We start from the raw sequence: 17439 nt of genomic DNA on the forward strand, positions 1-17439 counted from the left end.
CTTGCGCTTGTAAATCTAGGCTAAAAAGGGCAGTCTTTCCTTGGTAAATAGCATCTTGAAGTGAAGCGAAGAGTCTTGAGGCACGGATCTAAATCGTTTTGATATAAGATTTTATCTTGTTTCCATTTTATTTATTATTCTTGATCCGAAAGTAACCTTTTCCTTTCCTTGGGCAGTACCTCCCATTGCTATAGCTATAAGCTATGACAGGTCCAGCTCGCAACCACAGGGGCCTGCCCCGCGAGGCCAGAGTTGCAATTCATAGGCAAATTCAACATTCGAAATCTATGAGTTTATAATTTTAGCTATTTAAAATTACTAAATTCTAAATCAATAAATTTGAATTATCAAATAAATTTAAGATAAATATACTAACCATACCCCCAAGATGTACATCCTAGTCGATTATTCCATGATCATAATTATCACTTTTATTTTCTTCAGAGTCAAAAACATGTCACACAAGGAACTAGTAGTATTAGAAATGATGACAACAAAATCCAAGAAGTAGAAACAAAAAAGGCTCCGCCATCGGCGGGGGTGAACCGAAATCCACGTCAGAAGCCTCAGCATAGGATTCTAGTACTAATAAATTGAGGGCAGAGAAAGTAGCACGTGACCATTACCCGGCCCATCAAAAGTAAAATGGCGGGGTTGACAACATATTCAAACAAGCATACTTTCGCAAATCCCTAGGTTTTCCCTTTTCCCTCCAATCCCACTCCTCCCATTTTGCTAGGGTTTTTGCCTCTCTCTTTCAGGTTCCTAATTTCTTACTCTCCTTTTTCTTTAGTATTTGTTTTTGAATGTTCTGTGTGTGTTTTCTCTAAATTTATTGTAATTGTCCTGGAGGCTCTTTTTTTACTCTCGTTGGTTTTAGTTGCATCTTTTATCGAATATACAGATTGTAAATGTTGCACTGCCTGAATTGTGTGGTTTAGCTGTTAATTCTAGTTTCATATATTTTTGCCGCTTCATGTGAATTTAGGTTGCATTTGCTATTTTGTAAAATCATTTTCTCTATCAGTTTCATGTTTCGCTTGCTATTAAACAAGGCAACATATAATTGTACGAAGCGGGAGATATGGTGTAAAGATAGCTTATGCTGATAATTTTTAATGTTTAAACATTGATTGAAAAGACCTATATGGATACTTTGAGGTATTTTTAAAGAAAAAATGACTTCTTGCAATAAATAATTGAAGTCTGTTTACCCTTTTATTTATAGTGGACTATATTTTCCTTGTAGAAAACATTATAAACTTTTCAAATTTCAAGGGTAACTAAGCACTGATAAATCATTTCTTAAGGAAACATTTAAATAGCTCTGAAGGTATGAATATTTTCCTGTTTTTGATAAGTTGTTTTTTGTTCTTTTCACTTTTTCAGGTTAACATGGAAAGAAATCAGGGTTAGATTTTTTCGTAAATGTGATACACAAGTGTGGGAGTAAAGTGAAAACCTTGAGGGTAGAGGAGATCCCTTTACCTAATTGCCTGCCAAGTAGAGAAAATAAAAGGAGAATAATGGGGAAAGCATCTCCTAAAGACGGGCAATCCAAGACTCCAAAGCAGAAAAGGCGGTCGAAGAGTACAAGGAGCAAGTATCTGAGACCAGGTGCTCTTGCACAGCTTCGGAACACCAAGGTTTCCGCTGCTAAATGTTGTACTGATCTTTGGAAGAAAAGAGTGGCATTAAGGAATGCAGGTGATGCTAATGATGAAGTTGTGCTTCCAAATGATGTTAATGATGAGAGTCCCATATTTCTAACTCCTATGAAATTTCCTTTGGGTGCTGTGACTTCACCCATGGATTTAGCCAAGCAGAATAATTTGCAAATGACACCAAAGACACCCGGAGCTGTAGAAGGCATGTCGGAGTCGAGGCTTGAGTCACTTCCATTGGATTTGTTGGTATAGAATCTGCCCTTTCTTTTTCTCTCACCTAATAACTGTTCAAACTTTGTTCATTAACAGCCTTGTAAGTATCAATTTTGCCTGATATGCGTTTCCTTAATGTAAATGTTGAGAGTCTTGTTTCACTTTAGGTGTAGAATAAGAAAAGTTATTGGCAATTTTTGAAAACGCAAGAGGGGGTTTGATGTGCTATTTTTGAAATTATTGGTTGATTTAAAGTGTCACAGTTGAACCAATTTGAATTCGCTTGATTATGTTCAGTCTCTAAACAGGAAGATTATGTCTATGGGTTTGAAGAAGCTTAACAGTAAGCAATAAAATGCGGAAAGTAAAATTGACTAGTGGTTCGACAATCCTGCATCCAGTCCTCTTGAGATACAAGGGTGTTCTATTTGAGTTCTTTTGATCATGAGTTTGATACAATTTATAGTGATTTTCACTTGCTGACCAATAACAAAATTGCATGTTGGTTTTCACACTCGCAGACCAACAATGAGATGCCACATAACTCACTACAATATAAGGTCACTATCTCTTTTCTTGTACAGGGAATGATTTTCGTTTTTAGACGTCTTCAGGAAGCTGTGTTTCTTTGTGAGCATTTTGGTTGCCTTTTAAAGTTCAGATTTCAGAGACCGTTTATCGGCAATTAATCTTGGAGCATGTTTCCAGGAACAAATGTTTCTGGGATTTACAGCTATTTCAGAAATTTCTTTGCCGCCTTGCAGAATCCTTGAGCTTTCCTTTCCAGTTATGAGACATGAGCCCTTAGTCTTAAGGAATCTCCTTGATTGCAAACCCTTAAAGTGAGTTCTTCCCTTTGCATGGAAGATTCTGACCTGCCCTAATTTGTATGCTTCTTCCAGCATCTGTTTCCCTTCCATACTGATTTCCTCTTCCTCAATCTTTTAGGTGGTGCCAACCAAGTAGTTTTCTCAGTAGTGCAGGAAAGTTCTTGTCAATTATATAATCCTTACTTTGAATAAGTATGTACTCCTTACCCTATTGTCATCGTTGAAGTCTCATTTGGGTTAACAATCTTTTGTTGTTCTTTTGTCAAGTTTTCAGTTGCTTGTTGACATTTGGAAATCCAATTTCTCATGGTTCTTTCTTGATCTGATTAATTTAATCTAAACACCTGTATGGATGGAAGCTCCTTAACTGTCTCATCCTATTACAACGTATAAGTTGCATTTCTATTTTGAATTCCTCTATTTGCATGATTCATGTCATCAGTTCTTCATAGTTTGAAGCTATTGTGAAGGTCACTACCTCTCCAAGTAGATCTTTTAGTTCCTTTTTCCTCACATCTCCTCCGAGTTTCCTTGTTAGCATCACCTGATACCTGGCTACTTACTCGAATATTAACCTTGTAAAAGTTGAAATTCTTGAATAAAGGAAGGCTAAAAAGAGAGAAATAGGCTGTAAGGACTAACTAACTGATAGGCTGTAATATCTGAATGGAGAATGTTATGACCTACATTTACAAGGACTAGGGGAGTATTGTGTAATAGGACAATTGGTGTGTGTATTTATTGTTTATATATGTGTTTATTGAAATACAGATAGTATGGTATCTAACATTTGAGAAAAATTATCCACACTAACCCTTCTGTCACTGACAGAATCCAATTCCTGCTGTTTATTGGCTACATGAGTTAAACCCCCTTGGGGTGATTTAGGAAACATAGTTGTTTAAAGAGCTATTTCTGTTTTAAGTCATCTAAGTGTCTTGAATGATCAGCTAATAGTTTTTATATATCTTCTTAAGGTTAACATACTTTGCCACCTGCAACATGACCAACTTAAAGCAGTTTTCCACGTCTCTCAGAAGATCAGGAAGGCAGTGAGTCATTCTCTCTCTTTCTCCCTCCATTTTTGTCTTTTAAGCCACACAAGAAGCTCTGATGTTTATTTGCTGGTGAAAACGGGACAGGTAATTCTGGCGAGACAACTCCATTTCAATTATACTACTCCATATAAAATACGGCAAGACATGTCAGGAACCATGACTCCTCTCCCCACGGATCACTGGCCTTTTGCAAGGTAATACATATGTGGCCATCCTTTAGATGGTTAAGGAATTTATGTGTTAAATCGTCTAATATGGCTGCCACTTTGCAGCAAAGGGGATGGAAAAGGCGCATGTGTTCACAGCCCTCGTACTCCTCAGGCTCCTAAGCATGGTCCAAAGCCCCCATCTCGTCTCAAGTTCATAGAGATGGAGCAAATTGCAACTGCCCTTTTCCAGGAATCTGCCTTTCCTTCAAGGTGTTTGGTGCCATCTGTTTTACCAAAGCCCCTTTGCAAGTCCTTGGGTTCTAATAGAGTTCTATTTTACGAGGATGAACTATGCCAGGCTGTTTCTCAGAATAGACTTCGTTAGTTTCAGGTTTAGTTTCTAATATCCTAATGTGTATAATAGGAATCCTGGTAGTAATACAGCCATGATGGAGAGTTATGGTGTTTGAAGATAGCAATAGGTTATAAAGGTTTGAAGGTTGTGATGCGAATAATACATTTGTTCTGGTCTTGTGTACAGTCCTATATAACTTCCTTGTATTAGGTTTTGGAGTGACAATGTGTGTTGCTTTTATCTGTAACAATGAAGTGAAAGGAATATGTTTTAGAGGATTTGATTGTGAGGATGATACTGATACTTTTTACAACAGAATTTCAAGCGACACTGCATAAAACTAACACACTAAACCTGGTGAATTTACAAAACGAGATCAAGATCTTCAGAGAGTAATGTCTTGGCAATTTCATAGTTGCTCTAGAAATTCCTATAACACAATTTTTAATCCCCAACAAGCAGTGCTGGCATGCAATGATAATTGTATTATCTAGATAGTGCCCTCTTAATTGTAATAAAACTATTCACCTATAAGCCTTGAGCAGACTTCCTTCATTCGGGAGCCGAAGTACTTTCTTTGTTGATTCACATTCATCTTTCGACCGTTACCTTAACCTTTGCTCAATAATATATTCATTTTTTCGTATAATCGTATTAAAGGTCATTTCTTAAGAGGCAAAATAGGAAGCAATGATGACGTATAAAATGAGCTGAAGGGAGATACGAGGGAGGCTACGTTCCAAAACAGAACTTCAATGAAAATAAAGATAACTCTCTTGTCAAGGATCTATCACATAAACTTGGTGCCTTTGATTGGCATCAATATATTAGCTTGTCCGTGAATACATTCATAGTGGAACTATAAGGGTTGCCAATTGCCATACATATCTGAAACTTCGTCTGCATAATAACCATTCTGCTGTTTATGCTTTCGTTCTTTGATTGGAAAATGTGTTGGAAATCACACTACACCAGAGGCGCGAGCAAAAATCTCATTTTTGAGTTCAAGGCAAGCTAGAAGATTAACTAAATCTCAATCAGGCCACTGACATATTTGTAGGCCATCTTGATCTACATTAGTCTGTAATTTATCAGAAAAGACAATATTTAACAGGATAGCCTTCACACATTAATACTGAATCTTATTCCATTTCCAATCACCTTTTCTCCCCCCCCCCCCCCCCCCCCTCTTCATAATGTAATTCCTGTTTGTTCCTCCATAGACATTCTTCTATGGTTCCACAAAGACAGGAGTAGTGTAACATAAGAGGATAAGGTGGAAATAAAAAAAACAATATATAGCAACTATTCAAAATGAAGAAAACTGATTGATTTGCACAATGAACTGAACAAGTTAGTGAATCACTTTTGCAAGTACTTCCCAACATGAAGCACGTACTGTACATGCACACAGCAGAGAAAAAGTTCATAGACCTATAAATCTACATTATTGGAAGACCAACACAAACACCAATAAATACAGATCTTGATTCCCTTAAAAAACAATCATATAAAGTTGGAAGGAACATTGTGGTGGATTCTAATCAATCCCTGCATATTAGGAATATTGCAAAGCAAACCACACCAACCCTGCCTGTCAATGAGCACTAACAAGGAATGGCTGCTGGCAGACGCTGCACTCTATCGTTTCTGATCCAGAAGCTGGGACTTCAACCTGCAAACTTAACTGCATTAGATACCGCCTAATGGAATTTGCCGGGTTAATACTATAAAAAGTTTCAGCAATAGGTAGAAAGAAAACGCAGTCTGCATTTCATAGTAGTTCACCACACCCATATAATATGAAAATGCAAATTTCACCACTCTCTTTTCATTTGTTAAAAAGCTCTAAAAGATTTTGCCTCACGTTTTATTCTATATTTTAGGTCCCAAAAACTTATTCCATCATTTAACAGTATAAAATCTGCTAATCTCAGCAGCAGTCCTTTCTTTGTTCCTTTTCCCCTCCTTTTGGCCAACTGTTGAAACTAGTAAATTTTATATGTCTGAAAAGACGAATTACTTTCTTAGGACCTAGACACAACAGGAAAACATGAGCCCACCTTAGAAAATTAAAGCAGATGCTGATCAAAGAATTTCGAAATGGAAAATAGGCAATTTCATTCAATGGAATAGAGCAATAACCAATCCTCTAGGTTCAACCATAAAACAAACAGGGAAAAGGTTTCTCGCTTGTAGTACTAAACCTGCAAATGGACTGTGCAAGTTGGACATGCAACCTCTCTCATCCTCCTGGATCCTTCGGATGTATGACCTGAAAATAATAGATATGTTCAGTTCAGGGAAAGAAAAATCACCAAATTGCAGCCGCCTTAGAAACTTTGAACTCCAATTCCAGACAGCAATCCATTACAAAACTATGTTATTTGAATTGAACAAGAAAATGTCTCGGCAATGCTAATACCTATTGATGTCTTCCGCTTTTTGTCCATCTCCTCCTGTCGATGAAATTCAGTCAGAGATATTCACACTTAATGCATAAGATGCAACCACCAAAGATAACTTTAAAAAAACCATCAGCCATAAGATGCAACTCTAAACAGAAGCTATATAAACACAAAAACTCATGATTCTGCTTGCTCATATTTTATATCCCTTTTTTCTAATTAAGCTATTCAAAAACAGTTATCCTTCTACAACCTCAAAACTGCTGATGCAATAGTGCTACTATGAGTTGTCAAACTACCGTTTCAATGACCTATCTAAAAAAAAAAAAAAAAAGGGATTGGCTCAGCAAAAACAAATAATGATGGAAACTTCGATGTACTTATCCACCTGGAGTTTTTTTGCAAGGTCTACATGACTTGGCAATGCAGCAACTCTGAACGCAGCTTTAGAATTGCTGAGCCTTTGAGTTACCTCAGCCTGCAAAATGTGAAGCAATATTAAGAACATTAGAAACATTTCGAGCTCAGTACATCCTGTGAAGGTACTGCTTAAAAGTTCTTATGGCCAATAAAAATAAAGAATACAAAAGCATACAGAAGATCAACATGTTGAGCATTGATAAGCCCAATAAAAGGATGTAAACATTGAAAAGCATCGTCGAAAGAGTGACAAAGCTTTCGATAGTACAATAAACATCAGATATCAAGATTGTGGAAATTCACAAAAAGGCTGAAAGGTTTAATGCCTCATTTTTTTAAGAATAGCACATATACACCTGACACTAGACATCATATTAGTGTCGCTTCAGATATGGGCCACTCAGTCCCGAGTGAAAGACCTTAACAACTTGCTCACTAATCATGTTAAGGCTGAGGGAAGAAGAATGAGCATGAATGAACATAATTGGGAATAGTATGGCGACCTCCAACCAAGCTTGATAGTCGGAAGACGAGTTTTTTTCTGCAAAAGAGGACTTCTTCGATGGCAATCCCATTCAGGCTTCCCACAAACAGAACCCAAATACTTGATACTGATTAGTCATTTAAGAGCTCATTCCACCAAAATATGAGGAAATAAAGAATAGTTACCACAGAGAACTACTTGACAAAAAAAAAAAAACAAGATCCAACTCTATGTGCTAGAAAAGAGTTTTTAAGATAAAAATAACAAAGACAGTTAGAGAAAGTCAGAGGTGAAGATATCATATGTTATTTTGATCCAGGCATACCATGCATCGGTCACAAACTCGAACTGGTTGGGCATCTTCATCTGCAGTCAAAGCAGTTCTACCTTGAGTACATTTGTCACAGAAAATATCCCCGCAACTTCTGCAGTGGTGCTGTAACAGATTTATAGGAGTATGAGTTGAAAATTCGAACAGGCATTACAAGATGCAAATGAGACATTTAAACCAACTAAACTATTAGAATAAATGCTTACCCTTCGTACAAAAGCACCAAAGTCTGTCCCACAAGCAGTGCACTTGCGAACTGCTTCATCAGGAACCTATATGAGAAAAAACGAGGCTAAGAAAAACAGACGAGTTGCCAACTTCACATCCTTGCCCAAGTTTCATTCAGAAGAAATAGAAGGAAATGCTACAAGGAGTAAGGAAATAAATAGTCCTTAGATTATATCTAACCCAGTGATCTTTCTCTTCATTAAGTGGCCTCATCAACTTCATCCAATCGAAACCTTTCTTCTTCTCAGCAGCCGACTCAGATCCCTTGTTTGCATCTGAAGGCATACTACTCTCGCCCATTTCTTTGACCTGAACACCATTATACCAGCCTGAGTACATGCTTATGACTAGTTTGAGAAGACATATTAAAATAATGAAGTCCCAATATACGGTTGATAGCAAAGAAAGGATCATAAAAAACCAATTTCAGGGTCTCAAAATCATAATTGTATCTCAATCTTGCCAACAAGATTAGAACACCAACAAAAATAAACAGAAAAATCGTTAAACCTTTTAAGCTTAATGTTTGGGTATAATGGTTGTTTGGTAAAAGGCTATGAATCAACTATGACTCTTTTAAAATATCAGTGATGAGGGCAAGTGGTTACCAGCATTATATATTTAGTTATAATTGAATTCTTCTGATTAAAACCATGGTGGTTATCTTTTCTATTGTCATGGATGAGAAAAATTAGATTTCTGCGTATGTACAGAGTAAACCTCCATAGCTCATCTAATTCAACATGTCATATCGTCAAAGCATTCCCAAGAAGGGGGGAAAACATTCATCCACGTTATAGGATGACAATGGGCCAGGGGTGGGGCGTACAGTGGTAACATCCACCAACCGATCACTCATACAAACCCTCCACCTACATCCTCCATCTACAAATGGTATCATCACCGACCTCCTATTGGTGCTCATCACACATAAACATTTAATAAACTAATATAAAACTTGATACTTTGACATATATGTATCTCCACAAAATCCGAAAAATCACACATTTCAAAAAAAAAATATCCCGGAACAAGAAAACTAACAGCTATGCTCACACAAAAAGGAAATTACAGTAATCTCTTGTCAATATGGATGTAAATATGTTACATGAACATGAAAGGATGGGTCATGTGGCTGCTTTCCCATATAACAAGGACACCGTCTACCACCTACTGGTCTGACAGAGGCAGGTACTATCTAAATGTTGCTCGGATTCTCCAAAAATGATGCCGCAACCGTGTCGGATCCTTCAATAATGCACTACTTTTGAAGAGTCCGAGTAACATAGCTATCTATCTATTAGCCAAGCTGGTTTACATTTCCATCCCACATCAAAAACTTCTATCTCTAGTAACTGACAGAGAAGCGAGCGCTCCAAACGAAGATGCACAAAGTGATCCCTAAAGAAGTGGTTAGCTCTTTGAATCCCAACTTTGAGGAGTTGAATCAGTGACGGCGTGTATTGTATCCTAGATGCTGGATTAGTTATTTTAGTTGCATTTGATAAAGCTTTGGGGTCTCTGGGAAGATATGAACTAAAAAAGACATACACGCGGATGCAAACAAACTTTTAAATACTGATTACTTAACCTGAATACTTGCTGCTGTCACTGCATCAAGAATATTATTCGTGGTATAGCTATTTGATTTCAGCCTTATACGTTTAGCTTCAAAGTCAACCGAAGTTTTAGCCCAAAATGCAAATATATATGAATCCAACACCTGACATAACAAATAAAAGAAATTAACTTAATCCACAAATAAAGATGCCTTTCAAATTAATAAGCTCAACACAACAAAACTTACCTCCCATCTTGTCACATTCTCAAGTGAATATATCCTCTGAGTCCGGCTAGTCGCAGGATCAAGTATGCGAATCCCGTCTAGACCAATCTGCAAACAAGATTCTTTCTCCATCAAAACTCAAAGATAACAAGTACTCCCTCCCTGTCCCAGTTTACATGGCACCCTTTCTTTTTTTTGTCTGTCCTAAAAAGAATGTCACCTTTCTATAACTAGAAACAACTTAATTTTAAAATTCTCTTTTACCTTAATGAAATGATATATAGCCACACAAATATCTAAGTTCTATTTTTGACATATTTCAAAAGTCTTCAATCCGTTCTTAAACTTTGTGCCAAGTCAAACAATGCCACATAAATTGCTACAGAGGGAGTAGGGATAATTGCCAAATAGTATTAAATCAACACCAATAAGCAAGCAAACTGAAAACTACAACACGCAAAGTTAAGCCTTTCTGCCTGATTCAAGATTCAAAGACATCAACAATGCTAAACCCGAACCTGACAGAGCACATCCATATCGGTCTGACCAATGCCTTCCGATAAAAGCTTGACACGAAACTTCAAAACACCACCCGTTACATCTTGTTGGTCCTCAATCTTAGGTGTTGCCTTCACAACTTTAGTAGGAGTATTCACAGGTCTTCCCTGCTGCTGCTGCTCCCTCCCACTATTATCAACATTAATAGGTCTTCCATAATCATCAAACATCAAACCCGAACTCGACTGTGATCGATTTCCACTACTATACGACTCCTCTTTCTTCCCATTATACTTATAGACACCGCCATCATACAACCCCTGATCACCACCATACGAACCATAATTCGCGTTATTCTCAAACGAATTACCATAATTAGTCGCTGTGGACGAATAAGGAGCTGACGAATTCAATGAATTATAACTAGGTGGATTTGGTGCAGCAAAATCATAATTCACAGGTGGTTGATTTTGATCATAGGGATAATAATTGGGCTGAGGAGCTTCAAGGTGAGGGAAACCGTAGGTAGATTGAGAGCTAGGGTTTGAAGGGAACGGAGCCGGTGGATTAGGGGCATGATCGGAATACGGCGGATATGTGGCGGCGTAATTGGAGTAATCGCCGGAAGAAACCGGCGGAGCGGAGGCGAATTGGCCGGGGACGGCGGCGGCCGGAGTGTAGGGTTGATCGGTAGGGTTAGGGTTAGGGTTAGGGTTCGGAAAGTGAGGTTGGTAATATTGGTAATAGGTAGAGCTAACGTCGCCGTGTTGCATTATCGGAGATTTTGGAATTTGATCGGAGAAGAGAGATTTGGACGGTGTTGATTGATTGATTGGTTTGGAGGAGATTATTATGTGTTATTTAAGGTTTGTTGATTATGTGATTATGGAGTTAAGATGAGGGATTTGGGTGTGGAAGAATGTAGTGTAGAAGAAAAGGAAAAGGTTTGTTTACGGAGGGAGGATGCTTTACCCGGATGAAGGAAATTGGGTTATCTTGGGTTAGGATACAAGTTTGAGCGGGTAAAGAAACGGGTGATTCGCAAAAAATAGGATCATTTAACTTCGCTATTTTAGAGCCCGTTTGGATTATGTGAAAAAAAATATATTTTTAAGCATAAATGCTTAAAATACTTTTTAAGTATTGAAAGCTATTTTATAAATAAATAGTTATATGTTTGGATAAAAGTGCTTAAAGAATTTTTAGAAGTAAGGGTAGTATTAGAATTAACAGAAAATATAAGAGATAAAAGCATAAAGTTGTTGGTCAAACCAAAATAGTTTTTAAGCAAAAAAAATAAGTTGGGGTTGAGAAACTTCTTGGTTTTGGCTACTTTAAGCATTTTTTAACTTAATTTAAGTTGTTTTCTATCAAACACCCAAATAAGTTAAAAATGACTTATAAGCTGATTTGACCAACTTATAGGCCAATCCAAACAACTCTTAATCTTTTTCCTATTTAAACGAATTTGTACGAAAATAATATTGCTAAGTCAGTAATTTTTACAAAGTTATATGTCTGGCGCATGTGGGGCCGTTTCCACTGTAGCACACATCTTTCCCCGAGCAACTACACTATGTACCACTGTAGCAAACATTTTTCCCCAAGCAACTACACTATGTAAAAGCTTATAAATAGCCCTATGTAATAGATGAGAAAAATACATCAATATGGAAAGAAAACTTAGTACTTTCTGTTTCTCTCTCCCCTCATTTTTGCTACTTTAATTTATTACACTGCCTTTATTTTATAACAAAATTTATATTTTCACACTTTATGTCTGCAGGACGTATTTTTGGTACAATTTCTCTCAAAACAAACAAAACTTGTCTTGCTCATAATTTTTGTACAAAGGTATTCACAAGTTTATTTATACTAGTTTCTCAGTATCATTAAAACAAAGTTTAATGATACCAAGTCATGTTGTACTCGGACGTCCTAATAGTATCAATATCATTAAAACAAAGTTTTGGTTAATTATATATATATATATATATGAAAATATAACGTACATATTTTGTGATTAATGATCAATGTGGATCATCGTATATTTACTTGTTTGTAGAGGTAAAGATGATTGAATTTTTCATGAACATATACAGATGAACAATCAAAATTTAATTAGATACAATGGTATTATTTAATTAGATACAATGGTATTGTTCGTAAAATCCATTTCAACTTCGCACTCAAGAGTAGTTGGGTTAACACAATCTAATTGGCTATTAATATAGTAGCTCTTATAATTTTATATTGTTAAAAGACACAGTGTTTTATTAAGTCAAATTCAGTTGTCATTTGTTTGCATTAACTCGAAATTGTCAAGAATCCCACATTGGCTATTCAGGGGATGTGTGGTCTCTTTAATATGGCTTGAGCAATCTTCACCTTTTGAGCTAGTTTTTGGGATTGAGTTAGATTCAAAATCCATTCTTTATATGGTATCAGATTAGGGCTCATCCCAATTGTCGGCCCCAAAAATAGTTTTTGCCCAAAAGTACTTATGTAACAATATTTATATTATATAACTCAAACCTATTTTGTGGTTCTAAAATTAAAAAAGAGGGATCTAAAATTTTGTGGTTCTAAAATTAAAAAGAAGGATCTAAAGTATGTAATTATCAGTCATCTTCTAATAAAATTTGATAATTGTATACTTATGTAACAATATTTGTCGTACCAATATTATGTAACGTAAACCTATTCTATGGTTCTTATAAAATTGAAATAAAAGAGGGGTTATTGGCTAAAATTAGTAGAAGCAAAAATGTCTTTGTATGAAGGGAGTGTTGAAATGGTAAAAGAGACTATTTGAATAAAGAAATGTATTTTTTAGATCTAACGACAAATTAGCAGGAAGGAAAAGAAAAAAAATTGATTATTTCAGAAGGGATAACAAACTTAAAGATCAAATAAAAGGAAGAAATAAACAAGAAGAGAAGAGGAAAATGAAATGAAGAATCATGTACGGTGAGGGGAAAGAAAAAGAAAATAAAGAATAAAACTAACCCTATAACAGTCGATTGAAATACAAAAATTACTGCTTATAAACATATGTGTATAGAAAATTTACCCTCTAATAAAAGAAAGAAAATCAAATAAATGCTAAACGCACACCAAAATATTATTTACTCAAATGCTTATAGAATTATAAAAGAAAACGAAAGTACTCTTTAGAAACAATAAGCAAATATGTTTACTATAATATCAAAAATATATGATTCTAAAGTTTCTAAAAGCAAATAATGGCATTCTAAAATTAGTATATTTAAATAATTTTCTTTGTAAATTATATTCTCCTAAAATATGGAGAAAACTAAGAAAAACAATAATATAAAAATAAAATTGAAACTAACTATTTCTTACCTATAGAAATAAATATATATTTAATTATAAATGACTATTAAATGATAGAAAGAAAATTGAGTGTTCGGTAAATAGGTGGAGGCTTCTTTTTTAAATGTTTTCTTTATTTTTTTCCTTTCTATTCACGGAAATTTGGGTTAGAGCTTTTGAAAAGTGTCACCGAATCTCTTCTAAACACATTTGATAGAATTTTAGAAATATGAACGCGATATCATTATTGTCAATCAACATAATTTTTCAAAATTTTAAAAACTTTCTTATACAAAAGAGGATATAGGCAACAATTTTTATGTTTTTCTTGCCTAAATTATTGTTAGCGTCATATCAATAGAGATGATTTTTACAGATGAGATTAATAATTCTCATGTTTCTTCTTCTTTCTTCCAGGTTAAATTTAACTGAAAAACTACTGCATAAATCTACTGACATTTTCTTTCAGAAAATAACCGCGCGAAGAGCGGTCAAATTCACTAGTTTGTAATAAAATAGAGGAATCACACGCCTTTCGCATTCAAAAATAAGGAAATCACACGCTTCCAAATTTATAATAAAATAGAGGAATCACACTCCTTTTGCATTCAAATATAAGAGAATCACACTCTTCCACATTTATAATAAATTAGAGGAATCACACTCCTTTCACATTCAAAATTATAGAGAAGTGTTCATTACCGTCTATCGAGCTTGAAATTTAGTGCAAATATGATCCAAGATGTCCAAAACTTTTCTGCCGCAGTGCAAATGATACTTCTCCTCCGAAATAAAATGATGACTCCAACAAAAAATTGAAAATTTGTCAAATTCCTTAAAACCCATAAATCCCAAAATTCAAAAGAACCAAGAAAATAAGCTTTCAAAAGTCAAAACCCATAAACCCCAAAATTCAAAAACTCAAAAAAACTAATAAAATCCAGAAACCCAAATTCAAAAATCAATAAAAAGACCAAAAGGGTGTTCGAAATTCGAATTCAAGACTTACCGGACAGCATGTTGTTCTTAGATATTTTGTTTTGGGATTAGAGAATAATATTATAATAGAGAATAAATATGGGAATGGAGAATAGATTTTGCCTTTTGAAACTTGGGACTTTAATTTTACTTGATGGATTTTGGTGGGTTCATTGCTGGCTTGCAGCTTAGCTATCAACTATGGGTTTCTAAGTTCCTTGATTGTCATGACTCATGAGTTCATCGTTGCAGTGTAGCCATGAATTTTTTTTTATTATTTTTTTATATACTTTTTGGGACTTGGTATAATTAGAAATAAAGGAAAGAAAAGTATATGATGCAATATGAAGTAAAAATACTTTTTTACTTGGGTAATAATATAAAAAGGAAGTAGGGATCTAGTAGCTCAGTTGATTGACTACCTGAAGTTTCACCTTATTGGTGAGGATTCGAATCCCCACATTGTAATCCCCTTTCCCCATTTTCTCTTCCCCTACCCCTTATGTAATAAAAACAATTTAAAAAAAAAAGAAAGGTAAAAAGGTAGCTTTAGAAAATAATAGCAAAAATTAAAAAAGCTACCCGAGTTGGGGATTGAGCCCGTGACCTTGAGAATACAAATATAACTTTTGACCAGTGCTCCACTCAACCTATTATGATTATGTGTTCACTTAGTTACTATTAGTTATATTTTCAGAATTATACACATAATATATCGAGATTAGTCGAGTGACCATGTGTTCATGTGACCCAAAATTTACACATAAATTCGCCCTTGGTGGCCACGACAAATAGCAATATGTAAAGTACTCTCACCCTTCTGATTTTGGTTACATAACAAATCTTTTTAAGTTTTTACTATCAAACCACATGAAAAAACAACTGCATTATGAGATATCAACTACAATCAAACTTCTCTATAACAACATCGTTGAGTCCGAAATTATGTAGCTGTTATAGAGAATTGTTGTTATACATCTATAACAACATTGTCATTTAAATAATAGTTGGCTGTTACAGGCAAAAAAGATGCATAAAATCTATTTTTATTTTATTTTTTAATGTTGTAAAAAAATAACAAATTATTTAAATTTTAAATCTCAAAGATACGAATGCTTCACTAACTAAACATTAAGGAAAGTTAATACAATTTCAATAGATTCATAACTGAATGTATAAAGTTTTAAGCTCTAAGACACATATTTTAAATCTACAGTACTTGTGTTATACCCTATTTTAACCGGGGTCAAAATAGTTTATAACATTCCGGTAATTCCGGGGTTGATTAAAGTTAGGGAGTCGCCACCTAATTATTTATGGTGAATTAGAACACCTAAAGTTCATTAAAGTTATTTTCTAAAGTTTAACTCCATTTTAAAGTCTACGAAACTTAAGATTCTAGGTAAGGGTTCAATTAGTCTAAAGGGAAGGTATTAAGCATCCATTAAGACCCACTAAAAATGGTTTACCAACCGGACTGAGTAAATTAAAAAGGCTAAGTGTTGAGAAAATACTCAAAATACCCCCCAACGTTTGATCAAAATCCCAACTACACACCTAACCTTTACGGGGGTCCTATTACCCCCCTGGACAAATTTTTTCAGTATCAAAATGCCCCTTTTTTGCTGATGTGGCAGTCCAATCTGCCAACCCCCAAATATTAAATGGCGGTTGTCCACACGCGCCTGGCCCACGTGCCACGTGTATAATTTTGCCCCATTTTTTATTAATTTCCCCCCTTCCTCCATCCATCTACTCTTTTTCTTCAAAAAAAAAAAAAACTCTCAATTTTCCATACTCTATTTTTAATAAGGATCCGAAAACTCATACCCAATTCTCCTTTATCTTCATCAACATTATCATCATCATCTTCATTAGGAGTTGAAAAAAAAAATCACACCAACCTCCTCAAATCTAATCCAAACAAACTCAAATGTGAAAGGAAACTTTCTAGCACCAAATAGAACAAAGTTCATTCATTAATTTGATCAAACAATCAAGAATTTAAAGAAACCCATTTGGTGTTCTTCATAGCTTTCTCCAAATTCCTAGCAATGGAGTTTAATTTTCTCCCAAAATCAACTCAAAGAATTAGTGCTTAAACAACTCCAACCAAGTAACAAGTAGCAACTCCAAACAAGCAACTTCCAATCAGATTTTATTTAATAAGATTAGATTTTTCAACCTTGTTTTTTTTTCCAGATTTTTTGTTTTTTTTTCTTCATATTTTTCGTTTTTTTTTTTTTTCAGATTTTCGTTTTTCGTTTAACAAGATTAGATTTTCGTAGGGAGTATTATTTTTTATGTTTTATGAATTTATAATGGATATTATTTTGACAAAAAAAAATGGAGATGGGTATTAAATAGGGTGAAGAAGAAGATGAAGTAGCCTAAAAATGGAGGGAGTTCAAAATTAATCTATGTGGCAGCTAAGTTGGCACTCCAAAACACGTCAGATGCTGTTTTTTAAAGGCTGTCACGCTCCACTGGGCGGTGCATTCACGCTCTTGTCCACATCAGCAAAAAAGGGGCATTTTGATACTGAAAAAAATTTTGTCCAGGGGGGTAATAGGACCCCCGCAAAAGTTAGGTGTGTAGTTGGGATTTTGGTCAAACGTTGGGGGGGTATTTTGAGTATTTTCTCGCCAAGTGTTTGAGAAACAAGTAGGCAAGTACTTAACTTATAAATATTTACAAA

The 17439-nt window shown here is 35.1% G+C and overlaps 2 protein-coding genes across 2 annotated transcripts; one reads left to right on the forward strand and one right to left on the reverse strand.

The window, feature by feature from the left end:
* Positions 1-424: 424 nt before the first annotated feature.
* Positions 425-4550, forward strand: LOC132623116 (F-box protein At4g35930-like). Its single transcript, XM_060337823.1, has 5 exons — positions 425-761; positions 1390-1913; positions 3688-3762; positions 3853-3962; positions 4041-4550. Exons 2-5 carry the CDS (start codon positions 1527-1529, stop codon positions 4300-4302), a joined length of 834 nt encoding a protein of 277 aa, XP_060193806.1. The 5' UTR covers positions 425-761; positions 1390-1526; the 3' UTR covers positions 4303-4550.
* A 1037-nt stretch (positions 4551-5587) lies between these two features.
* On the reverse strand, positions 5588-11447 carry LOC132621565 (protein FREE1-like). Its single transcript, XM_060335887.1, has 10 exons — positions 10448-11447; positions 9951-10037; positions 9735-9866; positions 8324-8452; positions 8122-8187; positions 7910-8020; positions 7069-7158; positions 6698-6731; positions 6480-6547; positions 5588-5947 (listed from the first exon to the last, which is right to left on the reverse strand). Exons 1-10 carry the CDS (start codon positions 11198-11200, stop codon positions 5870-5872), a joined length of 1548 nt encoding a protein of 515 aa, XP_060191870.1. The 5' UTR covers positions 11201-11447; the 3' UTR covers positions 5588-5869.
* Positions 11448-17439: the final 5992 nt, after the last annotated feature.

The sequence above is a fragment of the Lycium barbarum genome, chromosome 12 (genome assembly GCF_019175385.1).
Source record: "Lycium barbarum isolate Lr01 chromosome 12, ASM1917538v2, whole genome shotgun sequence".
NCBI classification, from domain to species: domain Eukaryota; kingdom Viridiplantae; phylum Streptophyta; class Magnoliopsida; order Solanales; family Solanaceae; genus Lycium; species Lycium barbarum.

What these genes read in the sequence shown, in the direction of transcription:
- LOC132623116 (XM_060337823.1), top strand. Translation starts at nt 1,527, where the DNA reads ATGGGGAAAGCATCTCCTAAAGACGGGCAATCCAAGACTCCAAAGCAG. An exon ending in CACTTCCATTGGATTTGTTG is followed by an intron (nt 1,914 to 3,687) that starts GTATAGAATCTG and finishes TATCTTCTTAAG; the next exon opens with GTTAACATACTTTGCCACCT. An exon ending in CTCAGAAGATCAGGAAGGCA is followed by an intron (nt 3,763 to 3,852) that starts GTGAGTCATTCT and finishes AAAACGGGACAG; the next exon opens with GTAATTCTGGCGAGACAACT.
- LOC132621565 (XM_060335887.1), bottom strand. Translation starts at nt 11,200, where the DNA reads ATGCAACACGGCGACGTTAGCTCTACCTATTACCAATATTACCAACCT. An exon ending in ATGAAGAGAAAGATCACTGG is followed by an intron (nt 8,188 to 8,323) that starts GTTAGATATAAT and finishes TTTCTCATATAG; the next exon opens with GTTCCTGATGAAGCAGTTCG. An exon ending in ACCTTGCAAAAAAACTCCAG is followed by an intron (nt 6,732 to 7,068) that starts GTGGATAAGTAC and finishes TTTCATCGACAG; the next exon opens with GAGGAGATGGACAAAAAGCG.